At 37.2% G+C, this 13,235-nt stretch overlaps 1 protein-coding gene across 7 annotated transcripts in view; it reads right to left on the bottom strand.

Moving 5' to 3' along the window:
* Nucleotides 1-13,235, bottom strand: part of TCF12 (transcription factor 12) — a 397,887-nt gene that overhangs the window by 195,533 nt on the left and 189,119 nt on the right. For all 7 annotated transcript variants that reach the window (XM_055437091.2, XM_055437093.2, XM_055437090.2 and 4 more), the window contains one exon: nucleotides 7,845-7,947. In XM_055437091.2, the coding sequence (XP_055293066.1) occupies nucleotides 7,845-7,947 (103 nt within the window). The remainder of the gene's footprint in view (nucleotides 1-7,844; nucleotides 7,948-13,235) is intronic.

Here is a 13,235-nt window from a genome sequence, read left to right as displayed (position 1 = left end):
TGACAACTCTCCAGAGGTATTCTCAAAGGTATTCTGAAAAACAAGTATGCAACTTAAGAATGATTGTTACATACTTCACCACACTACACCATGCATATGCCACTAGCCAAAAAATATTTTTAAGAGTACAGTATTTACTGAAAATATGGTAATATATACAAGAAAGCTTCCCCATACAGGTAGAACAGCAAATATTGCTACTCTTAAAAATATAAAATTCCAAGTAACAACACCACCAAAACAAATTCAACCTGGAAGTCATAGAAAACATGAGCTATGAAAAGCAAAATCTGAATTTTTTAAGGAAAAAAAAAAAAAGAAATAACCTAAGATGTGAAGGTGATAACAAAAATAGTGGACACTAAAATTAAGCAAGTTTTTTGAGTGACTTTAACTAAAATGTGAAGCTTACTATGAAGTAGTAACATAGTACAACTATTCAACTGAATGATAACCACCATGAATACCTCAAACGATAACATTTCTACAACTGAAACCAAAGCAATTCAGGATATGCTTTCAAATTTTTTAAAAATTCACTTTCATCTGGTAGCTAATTAAAGCTTCCATAAACATTGTGACTACTGACCAACGTAGGACTGAGCCTTCACTTTGAAAACTACCAGAATTTTCAAGGTATAAGGAGTACCAGGCACACCTCTTCCCTATTCCCAGTCCTTACAACAATCACATATCTTTCAACACTCCCAATTGAGAACAACTGAGCTAGATGACCTCCAAGATCCATTCCAGAGGAAATATTCTATGAGAATTTTAGTTAATACTTAATTAGCATTTATTTTTAACAAAATACTCAGAAAACCTACAGGAAATGATATAGATATTACTATAAGCATAAGCAGCAAATCTGAAGTATTACCACATCGAAGACAGTCTGATGCTGCTGCTCTAGGACTTTTCCTAATTAAAACAGTGTCGCAAATACTCATGTGTGCCATGGTGTGGAGATTATACACATCAAGGAAAACTGTCAGGTTTACAAAAGTTCCTTAATAAAAAAAGTATAACCCTTTTGTTATCCAGTAACCAAGCAGCCACAGCCTCTGTCACCCACCCCACTATAAAAGCAGAACTCAGAATATCCTCAGAATTCAGATTCACTTGTTGAGAATCACACACAAACAACAGGAAGATTCAAGGAAGAATCATTTAACAGATCTATGTCACTGAGAAGGCAATGGCAAGCCACTCCAGTACTCTTGCCTGGAAAATCCCATGGATGGAGGAGCCTGGTAGCCTGCAGTCCGTGGGGTCGCTAAGGGTCGGACACGACTGAGCGACTTTACTTTCACTTTTCACTTTCACACACTGGAGAAGGAAATGGCAACCCACTCCAGTGTTCTTGCCTGGAGAATCCCAGGGACGGGGGAGCCTGGTGGGCTTCCGTCTATGGGGTCACACAGAGTCGGACACGACTGAAGTGACTTAGCAGCAGCAGCAGCAGCATGCCACTGATCCACTACGAAATTGTGCAGATCACTGAAGATTACTGTTGACCACAGAGCATATACACACAAGTGATGATGAACAAATAAACTGGGTAAATAAAGGTGATCATCTTTACATAAGTCAGTGGAGATACCATTTTGCAAGGTTGCAGAGTTAAGCCAACATTGTGGCCTAACAATATATTTAAAATATTCACTAAAGACCAGATAACTTAAAAAAAAAAATCAGTTAGATGTGAGTCAATGGCACTGTTGGTCAATCTTTTGATAAATAACCCATGAAAAGTGAAAGTGTTAATTGCTCAGTAGTGTCAGACTCTGAGAACCCATGGACTGTAGCCTCCCAGGCTCCCTGGTCCATGGGATTCTCCAGGCAAGAATACTGGAGTCAGTTGCCATGCCTTTCCCCAGGGGATCTTCCTGACCCAGAGATACAAAACAAATACAAAAGAAATTCACTGAAAGCCGAAAATCATGCAAAAGACTGAAAATTCCATCAAGTGCGACCCCATCGATTGTTTAATACAGGGAATTCTCCAGGCCAGAATACTGGAGTGAGTGGCCTTTCCCTTCTCCAGGGGATCTTTCCAACCCAGGGATAGAACCCAAATCTCCCATGTTGCAGGTGGATTCTTTACCAGCTGAGCCACAAGGGAAGCCCAAAGAATCCTTCAAATAAACACAAAAGCCACTGATGGATTAGGACCTAAATGAATTTAGTCAGTTAATAATTGAAGAGAAAATTAACAAGGTTCGAATGTGAAGTAAAAGACATTTTCTATATTACCACAAAATTTTTCTGAAGAAAAAAAAATACACTAAAAGTTCAACAATTAATTCTTTGCTCACTTAAAATACAGTGGATAATATAAATTTTGCTTTATTAATATTACTTTCTAAATGAAGTTTTTGCTTTCAAAATAAAGCCCTAATCGAATAGTTTCCCCTCTATCTTCTGGCATCTCTTTTCAGCAATTATTTATTTCTCTTATATACGTCACTCCGGGACTAATTACTCATAGATAAAAGGGACCTGGGTCTACACAGCAGTACCCTTGAAACTCTGAAACCTTTTTCAATGTCAGGTACTAGTTTAGTCTCTCCTAGACTGGGCAAGAAGGAAACCATTAGCTCATCTCAGGCTACAGGAATGGTTTCAGAAAGAACTGCTATCAAGTCATTTTAACTATGAAAAGAGGCTGCTTTTCAGATTGAGGATGCAGGGTAGGGGCATGGAAAGAAATTATTTCTGGAACAGAGTAGTTACAAATACAGTGCATATATGCACTGAAAGAAAACATCCCAAACCACTAAGGATAAGGTAACCTGTAATAAGGCTTCCCTGGTGGCTCAGACAGTAAAGAAATCTGCCTGCAAGGCAGAAGACCTGGATTCAATCCCTGGATCAGGATGATCCTCTGGAGAAAGGAATGGCTACCCACTGCACTAGTACTCAGTCATGTCCAACTCTGTGCGACCCCATGGACTGTAGTCCACCAGGCTCCTTTGTCCGTGGGATTTTCCAGGCAAAGATATTGGAGTGGGTTACCATTTCCTTTTCCAGGGGATCTTCCCGACCCAGGAATTGAACCCACATCTACTGCATTATCAGAAATGGCAACCCATTCCAGTATTCTTGCCGGGATAATCACATGGACAGAGGAGGCGCCAGGCAGGCTACAGTCCATGGGGTCGAAGAGTCAGACACAACTGTGCATGCATGCACATACACCTCTAACACAAGCTACAAATATGTCCCAGTGTGTGCTCCATGGAAAACTAGTTCCCCACAGGGTAATGATGCTTTTTAATTTTAAAAGACTTCTGTGCATCACCTGAATCTGGAATGTGATGGGCTGAACACAAATAAGCTACCCCGTTTTCCCCAGTGTCTTTAATATTTCAAAGTACAATCTGAATCTCTAAGAGGGGACATGTGATATATTGCTTCCCAAAGGTATGTCACTATGGAACTTTTCTTCATTATTACCTCTCCATAATGATAGTTTAAGAAAATGCTGAGCTAGTAAAACCCTGAAAGCATTACATAGAAAGAACTAACACTTTATATGCCTAATGTGCCTAATGGAAAGAATACTTGATTAGGAGTCAGAGGACACGGGTTTTGTTTTGCCACTTACTGACTCTATGTCCTCAGGAAAAAAAACACGATTTCTCGCAGCTTAGTTTTATCATATGCACAAAACCAATTATAATTCTAGTTGTAGTCTTTTCCAGGGTTGAATAAAATCTATTACAAAAGGTTATAGAAATAATAAAATTCTAGAGCTACAGAAACTTTTTAGACTATCCAGCAAAACCTTATCTGAAAGATAAAGGTTATTTTTCAAGATCTGAATTACAATCCTGTAATCACTGTAGAAGGAAATGGTAACCCACTCCAGTATTCTTGCCTGGAGAATCCCATGGACGGAGAAGCCTGGTAGGCTACAGTCCACGGGGTCACAAAGAGTCGGACACGACTGAGCGACGGAACGAACGAACGAATCACTGCAGATGCTGATTGCAGCCATGAAATTAAAAGACGCTTACTCCTTGGAAGGAAAGTTATGATCAACCTTGATAGCATATTAAAAAGCAGAGACATTACTTTGCCAACAAAGGTCCGTCTAGTCAAGGCTATAGTTTTTCCCGTGGTCATGTATGGATGTGAGAGTTGGACTGTGAAGAAAGCTGATCGCCGAAGAATTGATGCTTTTGAACTGTGGTGTTGGAGAAGACTCTTGAGAGTCCCTTGTACCGCAAGGAGATCCAAACAGTCCATTCTAAGGGAGATCGATCCTGGGTGTTCATTGGAAGGACTGATGCTAAAGCTGAAACTCCAATACTTTGGCCACCTCATGCGACGAGTTGACTCACTGGAAAAGACTCTGATGCTGGAAAGGGTTGGGGGCGGGAGGAGAAGGGACGACCGAGAATGAGATGGCTGGATGGCATCACCGACTCTGTGGACATGAGTTTGAGTGAACTCCGGGAGTTGGTGATGGACAGGGAGGCCTGGCGTGCTGTGATTCATGGGGTCGCGGAGAGTCAGACACAACTGAGCGACTGAACTGAACTTTTTCTATACTACCATATGTTGTTTTCGGTTTTTAAGAGATAAAAATACTAACCAAACATCTGTAAGAGGCAAAACAGGCCTCAGAAAGGAACACAAAAGGTGTCAGAAAAAAAGAAAAACAGAGGGTACTATCTTAAGTTTATCACTGACAACGCATGCACATAGTGTCTAAAATAAGTAAAGCTTTAATAGACATGGGGGATAGACAGGTAAGAGCAATTTACAATAACTTGGAAACCAAAGGGAGGCAACTATAAAGTAATTTGTCTCTATGTCCAATTAATAAAATGGTCCTACCATCACCAAAAATATGTCTATAATCAACAATAGGTAAAGGGAAGCAAATATTAATGAAATCAATGAAGGGCCCAAGGGTAGAAAAATGGACCAAAGTTGGAAGAGGCTAGAAGTAAATAGGACAATTTCATGATACTACTGCAATTTACTGCTCTGCAGTTTTACTATAATACAGAAATGCTTGATGCTAATTACTTAGCGATATGCCTGGAGAATCCCATGGACGGAGAAGCCTGGTAGGCTACAGTCCACGGGGTCGCAAAGAGTCGGACATGACTTAGCGACTGAACTGAACTGAACTGATGCCAAAAGGATGTACTTATTTCACTTGAAACATAAGAAAGAAAGCCTCTTCCATATTGACAAATCAACGGGATAATTCTGGAATTCATTAAAAAGAAACACTAACTGATCCAACATAATAGCTTTCCTTCCTGTGTAAAATGCTTCAAAATATCTAAATGAACAGAGAAGTGCATGTTTCTATGGCAAACTGTTCATTATTGAATCATTATTAACTCTTGTTAGAAAAAATTTCTCATTTTTACAATGTACAAAATCATTAAAGTGTTTGAGAGCTCCATCATGAAAGATAGTAGCACTTTACAAATCCACTATTTCTTCAGGCAAATGTGCTTATTATGGCTGAACATAATATGAAAAACAACATTCTCTAGATGTACATTTTCATTGCCCCCCACCCCTGCTTAAATGGTGTTTTAACATGTTGACAGCAATGATGAAATATGTTACTGCTTTCCAGTTAGTTGTAACTGTTTCTCACCACTCATCATTCACAGAATCACTCTGAAGGTTTTACCTATTATGATGATTAGGTATCAACAGTTCCAAATGCTGCTAATACTGCCATGTACATCTCAGTCCTGCTTTAACACTGCAGGTTTCCAGCCTGAAAACTCCCCTAAAATTATCAAATGGCTAACAAAGTGAATCTAACCACTGTAACTCTGAGTGCTACAGACCCACCTTCTAGGGTATTAGTTTAATTCAACTCACACCAAGTGGGATTAATTGCTGCTGTTTGGAGCTGCTTCGCAATTTAAAGGACATTCATTTCCCAAAGCTAGCTATTGTCATGCAGATTGCTTAGACTCAACAGTTAGATACCTCATTTGATGATTTTTACTAAAAATAAAAGGAAGGAAGTGTAGTAAATCAGATACTGCCTAGATCACTGCAATTCTTTTGAACCTGTCTAACCTTTTCAAGGTCATTCCCCCTTTCTTAAAAGTAAATTAACATTTTTAAGATTCAGTTCAGTTCATTTTTAAGATTAGATAGTTAAAATGTACAATGAAAATGTACCCTCACAATTTTAAGTCACCTTTGCTCAAAGCTACAATAACGACACAATTCTTCTAAAGTCAGCTCTGTAAGCTAAAAACGAAAGTAAGAACATAAGTATAAAAAAGGGCAATTTCTGAGTTTTCACAATTCAGTGATACACTTAATTAAGAAAGCTTAGTTCAATGTAAAATTACAAAAACACTGCCTGTAGTTTGGTCTACCACACTTACTATAAATTAAACACTACTTGGGGAAAAGATATACTACAAAAGGAAACTATTTGGAGTATCACATCTATTTTACTTTGATAGCAAGTTCAATAAAAAATTTAAAAGATAGATTAGAAAGTTTTCCCTAGCCTCATGCAAGGATAATTATTTTGTTCTATATTTAATTCTGATTTTTACCTAGATGATAATATATTAAATACCAGGATTCCCAGTTTCATTTATGGATGAAACAAATTGTCATTCTAAATAAAATTTTTACCACTGATTTTAGTCTTGTGTCATACTGAATGACTCTGGCTTTAAAATGGTAACTGCCTTAGGCAAAATCCACATCAGAATCTGTTGCCACCATACTTTATGGAGGATAAAGGAAATAAACAAAGACTGTGCAAAATAAAACCATTTATAAAGAAATTGCCGACCACCAGGATTTTGGATTTGGGTAATCCACTTAGATTAGCATGGCTATGTCTTAAAAGGACAATTCTAAGATCACAATATAGGTCATGTCCTTAAGAAATAGAATAAGTAATGAAATCAATGTCAATTACACAAACCTTCCATATTAACATGACGCCACTGACAACCAGTAAGACAGATTAAATAAAGCTTTTTAATGTTTTTAGCCCCAGCATAAACAAGATGGAAAAAAATGTCATAAAACGGATTCTTTTGAATCAGGTTCTGCAGAAAGGTAAAAGTATCACTTAAAAGAGTGGCATCCAAACTTGGGGAAAAAATTGAGGGCTTCTCATTTCAGATTGAATAGCTATAAACTTTGATATAAGAGAGAGAGAGAGCGGAGGGAGTGAGAGGAAGGGAGGGCAGGTTTGCTGGGAGTAGGGGGAGATACAGAGAATGGTTAACCTTAAAGGTTATGCCAAAAATAATCAGTTTTAGGTGGTGCGTAATGTCATTCAAAATGCAAATTTACTACAGAAAAAGAAAAAATTTTAAATCCCCAATATGAACCAAAGTACTTAAAACAAATGCTGCAATATTTAAATATACTATTAATTTTTATCAAACTGTCAAAAGAAATATTTTCCAACATGAATAAAATTTGCCTAATATCACTGCTCTGTCATATTTTTATTTACCACATAAATACAACTGTTAAGACAAATAGTAAATAAAAAGCAAATGTCTCTGAAATGCTTCTCTGCCCAGAAGGTAAAAAACATATAAGGCTCGGTGCCACAGACACTGCCAACACTGACAGTTAAAACACTGCTGCTTCCTTTATTGATAACAATGACAACAAAGGCCTAAGAGAAGGACCCACATTTCTGAATGCTTGCCCCACAAACTTGGCTGAATAAATAAAGCCCAGATGCTCCTAGAAACTTACGAAGTTTCTCTGAGATACTTATGTGTCCTTCCTGGACAAGGGGATAAAAAAAGGTCTCTGATCCAAGAGGCTTTGTGAAGACTACTTGCAGAGAATTACCAACTTACCCATTAGATTTGAGTTCATGAAAGGTGTTGGGGACAAACCTTCGTGGGCCCCTAAACGACTGTCATTCAAGTGATCACTGTAATGAGGGCTGTCTGTAAAACCCTAGAGGGAAAAAAAAAAAAAAAAAAAAGACCGGAGTATTAAAAAGATTATTTGGCAGTCCTGCTAATTGAGCATAATGACACTCATCTAATTAATATACAGACTTACAAATGGTCATTTCTAACCAAATTTCTCGTTCATTACTTGAAAAACTAAACAGAAGTGCTGCTTTTATTCTTCTTAAGATTTTAAAGTCAAAAAGTTCCCGTATACATTTTAAAGAAAATTAGCCCTATGGTCTCCTTATATCCCAAAAAGTAAAATTCTAAATGGATGAACTAGGAATGTATACTTGTGAGTTATAATAAACTAGAAAAACATTTATCCTCCTTTCTCTGCCTCCATATACCCTATCAATAAAGGGTTGGGCAATTATAAGATTTACTTAAGATGTTAAAAATAATAAAAAAAATCAATATACTAGAAATGAATCCTTTCCTAAATGGCAAACAAATATTTAGTAAAAGAAGATCTGCTTATATTCCTTTTAATACTAGTATAATAACTATATATACTGAACCATGCATACTCTTATACAAACTGAGCCATGTAAAATAGAAAACACAAAGATAACTTAAATTCGAATCTAAAAAATGAAACTGCAAACACCATGAAAACAATAAAGCTAGTGCTATTATTTCACAATGGCTGTTACTAAATTTATCCTTATAACTTAAAACATGCTTTTTAAAAGCAAAGGAGCCTAAAAGATACTGAAGTTCACAAATAAAGTAAGTGTTACAAAAGCACAGTGGATTAAATAACTGTTCAGGTTCTCAGATTCTTATACATACTAAGTACAGCATCACCTCCAAAATCATACTTTCTATACAAGGTTTTGAACCCTACTTAAAGTGTAGGTGGTACCTACCCTTTTGCCAACTTAAAGTGATTTTAGTAAAGATCAGAAAATCTTACAAGAGGCCCAAACAAGAACAAAAAGTCACTGCCTTGGCTCACAGAAGCCACCCAGAATCCCCTGGGACTATAAGATCATCAATCACTGAACATTTATCATTACCCAAACCGCAGGCTAACATTCAAGAAGACATTAATGGCGCTGAAACAGGCCTCACTACCTTTGCAGGGATGCTGTCAGTTCAACCAAAGGGCTAGGAATTGAGGGCTAAATAATGTCAAATCATTACAATTGCTTATGGATGCATGTCACAACTCCTTCTGCTATTCTGTTTAAAACTAATCTGCTGGGAGTGCTAACTCCCAAATGAGTCTTTGTTTCATTTTTATCTACTTTAGAATCACAGATACACATGTGAGAGACATTCAAAAAGAATATTGGTGACATTTACAACTTGGTTATGACTACAAAGGTGTTCTCTGGTAACCACAACCAGAGTCCTGTCTGTCACAGCCACCTATAGCAGGAGCTATATACAAAACAGAATGGCTCCTGGCTAAGGTCACTCCTTGGAGTTTACTTTTGTTGCTTAAAATTAAACACTCAAGAAGTGCTAAGTGACATCCTACTATCTCACATTTATCTCAGTGTTTTCCTCTGCCACTCCCTCCCACTGTCATTCTTAGGTATAGAGTCAAACAAGACAATAAATAAAGCTTACAAAAAACTCACTGAAATATTGCTTATCATCATTAAATAACTATTACTCTTGAAAAATGCCAAAAGAAATGCATTTGTAGGTCATCCATGCTGTTCACACTTCATTTCAATGTTAAAGGATAATAAAAGATTAATTTTGTATATTCTCAATTCTCTTCATTCTTGAAGTATAATAAAAAGAACTTTTCCCCTTCATGACTATAAAAATAAAAACATTTAAAAAATTTAAAACTATAAAAGTACAAGTATATAAATAAATCTAAGTTTCAGGGTATCATCAAATGACTTTTATACACATTAACTTTATACATCACATATATTGCAGTTAAGCAAAGACTCTAAGCCCCTATTAATATGTGTTCAGAAAACATAACAATTATGTTTCTATCAACCATAAACAAATAACAGTAAGTACTATCTATTTTCCATGTGCACCCACATATAGCAGGGAACAGTACAGAAGTTAAACAAGATTATATCTTAGTCCACTAATAAAATCTGAGATTGTCATATTATACCACAGAGGATCGATAAACCTGTGTCATCACATACAAGCAAGATCTGAATATGGGCCCTCAGTATCTGTTTACTCATAAACATACACTATTAACCATAGCGTTAATAGTGTAAACAGTGAAATTTGATGTAAGTCATTTCAAATATATCTTAATTTCTCATTCATATAAAATAAAAATTAAATAGAAATTTGAGTATTTTTTTTTTACACCTCAAAGGTTCATCTTAGTGCATAGAATTTTTGAAAAGCCACAGCCTAAAAGAAAGGAATCTTCATCCATAGATGCAAAGCGATGACGGAGGATGGAACAATGAAACTGGACTTTAAATGTCTGTCAGTTTTAGATCGATATATGCCAAGTGTTAGCCACTCAGTTGTGTTAGATTCTGCAACCTCATGGACTGCAGCCTGCCAGGCTCCTCTGTCCACGGAATTTTGCAGGCAAGAATACTGGAGTGGGTTGCCATTTCCTTCTCCAGGAATGTATGCCAGGACCTTCCTTACTTAAAAAACTGGGACTGGCTACTGTTTGAGACTATTCTTATCATTGCTGTCTCATAGTGGAAGTGATACCCACCCAGAAAATAACTTTTAAACAATTTACAAACAAATAAGATCAGTTCCAGAAAATGAACATAGGTATTTCTCAGTCAGCATGTTAACTGAGTCAACTAGCTGGGTAATACCTACAACAGTGCTTTGCAAACCTCAATGTTCATATCCACTGACTAGTTCAGTTCATTTCAGTCACTCAGTTGTGTCCAACTCTGACACCCCATGGACTGCAGCACACCAGGCTTCCCTGTCCATTGCCAACTCTCGGAGCTTGGTCAACCTCATGTCCATAGAGTCGGTGATGTCATCCAATCATTTCATCCTCTTGTCAGCCCCTTCTCCTCTTGCCTTCAATCTTTTCCACCATCAGGGTTTTTTTCCAATGAGTCAATTCTTCACATCAGGTGGCCAAAGTATTGGAGTTTCAACTTCAACATCAGTCCTTCCAATGAATATTCAGGACTGATTTCCTTTAGGATGGACTGGCTGGATCTCCTTGCAGTCCAAGGGACTCTCAAGAGTTCTCCAATACCACAGTTCAAAAGCATCAGTTCTTCGGTGCTCAGCTTTCTTTATGGTCCAACTCTTACATCCGTATATGACTACTGGAAAAATCATAGCTTTGACTAGATGGACCTGTGTCAGCAAAGTAATGCCTCTGCTTTTTAATATAGTGTCTAGGCTTGTCATAGTTTTTCTTCCAAGGAGCAAGTGTCTTTTTAATTTCATGGCTGCAGTCACCATCTGCAGTGATTCTGGAGCCCAAGAAAATAAAGTTTGTCACTGTTGCCATTGTCTCTGCCACTATCTGCCATGAAGTGATGGGACCAGATGCCATGATCTTCTTTTTTTGAATGTGGAGTTTTAAGCCAGCTTTTTCACTCTCCTCTTCCAGTTTGATTCTGCATTTATAACCAATTGGTCATGGTTATGCTTACTTATCCATGCACCACACTTCTAGCAGCAAAAATCTAGACAATCTAGAAATAAAGATCTTTTTCATATATACAAAGGAAAAACTCAAGTCTACAAAAGTGATAGCTGGGTTCCCTCCGCCCCAACCCCACCAATCAGAACTACATTAAAACATGGTAAGTTTCCAGGTAAGTAAAAATTAGGGGGAGATATCAAAGTTAACATAAAAATCTAAAGCAACTAGAGTAACATAATATTTTTATACATGTAGTTAAGTACTCATCCATTTAGTTTTCTGTAGAAGACAGATGTCAAATAGAGCTTTAATGAAAGAAATGAGCTGGCTGACCAAGAGTTTAAACAGCAGACCCCATTAAGTACCACACACAGTTAAGCAAAAAGCATGGATGTCTATTAGGAGGAAGGGCAAAAGGTATAATGCTGAATGGAGTTGACAGAAAAGCAAGGAAGGAAGCAGAATAGCCAGAACATCAAAGGGTGGGAGAAAATGAGCAGAAGGTGATTGCCCAGAGGGAAAGGTTGGAGTAACAAGAAAGGAACAAAAGCCAAACAAATAACCGTTAAAACGGAGCCCAAGGAGATCAGTCAAATGGTACTAAACAATGAAAGCTTTTTCAATTTTGGAATATAAAGTAAACCAGTGAGATCATTAAATAAATAACTCTCATGATACATATTTTTAACTGACAGAAAATCACTGTGGTAATAAAAGGGGCCAAACCTGACCCCCTGGAATTCCTAATTAAGATCCTAAATTCTGGGAAATGGTTTTACCAGGAAAATAGATAATAATCTCATTAATAAAAATGAGATTTTCATAAGAGATGATAAACACTACATTATGGAGGACCAAGCAGAACTATCAGATTCATCTATCACAGTAGCTTTTTAGCCAAAGTACGCTACTAACCACAAAAATATTTCCCAACACACCCTTAAAAAACTGTTTCTGCCTTACAATAAAAATGGAAAGCACTCAAAAGATAAATCACTGATAAAATCAGCTGATACACAGAGTTTATAAAAACTGTTCCTTCTGTATTTGATATCTAAATTACAATTTCTAATTTTTAAATACTCCCATCTATGAATGTATAACACTTCATAAAAGGTTTAATATTATGAAGTATATTCTACAAAATATTTCACACTTTTCTCTATGTTCATTTTATGGTACAGAATTTAGAAACTTTAATTCTTGTCACAATAAGACAACAATCAATTAAAGCTGCTATCCCTTTAAAAACTAATTTAAAGAGCACATAAGCAAACCAATCTTTTGTTCTATCAGAAACAAAATAGGACTTCCCTGCTGACTCAGTAGTGAAGAATCCACCAGCTAATGCAGCAGACATGGGTTCAATCCCCAATCCGGGAAGATCCCACATGCCACAGAGCAAAGTAAGCCTGTGTGCCACAACTATTGAGCCTGTGCTCTAGAGCCCAGGAGCTACAACTACTGAGCCCATGTGCCACAACTACTGAAGCCCATGAACCCCAGAGCCTATGCTCTGCAACAAGAGAAGCTACCACGATGAGAAGTCCAAGCATCACAACTAGACAGTAGGTCCTGCACTCCACAACTAGAGAAAAGCCCACGCAGCAACAAACACCCAGCACAGCCATAAATAAACAAAATTATTAAAAAACAAAGCAGCCAGTGCTATTTACACAATACTGATCTCCTCTCCTCTGTCTCCT

The sequence above is a fragment of the Moschus berezovskii genome, chromosome 9, assembly GCF_049115385.1.
Source record: "Moschus berezovskii isolate FMDL1 chromosome 9, NW_MosBer_1.0, whole genome shotgun sequence".
NCBI classification, from domain to species: Eukaryota; Metazoa; Chordata; class Mammalia; order Artiodactyla; family Moschidae; genus Moschus; species Moschus berezovskii.
The sequence above is the reverse complement of the archived record's forward strand: the minus strand, read 5'-3'. Positions and strand labels throughout refer to the sequence as shown.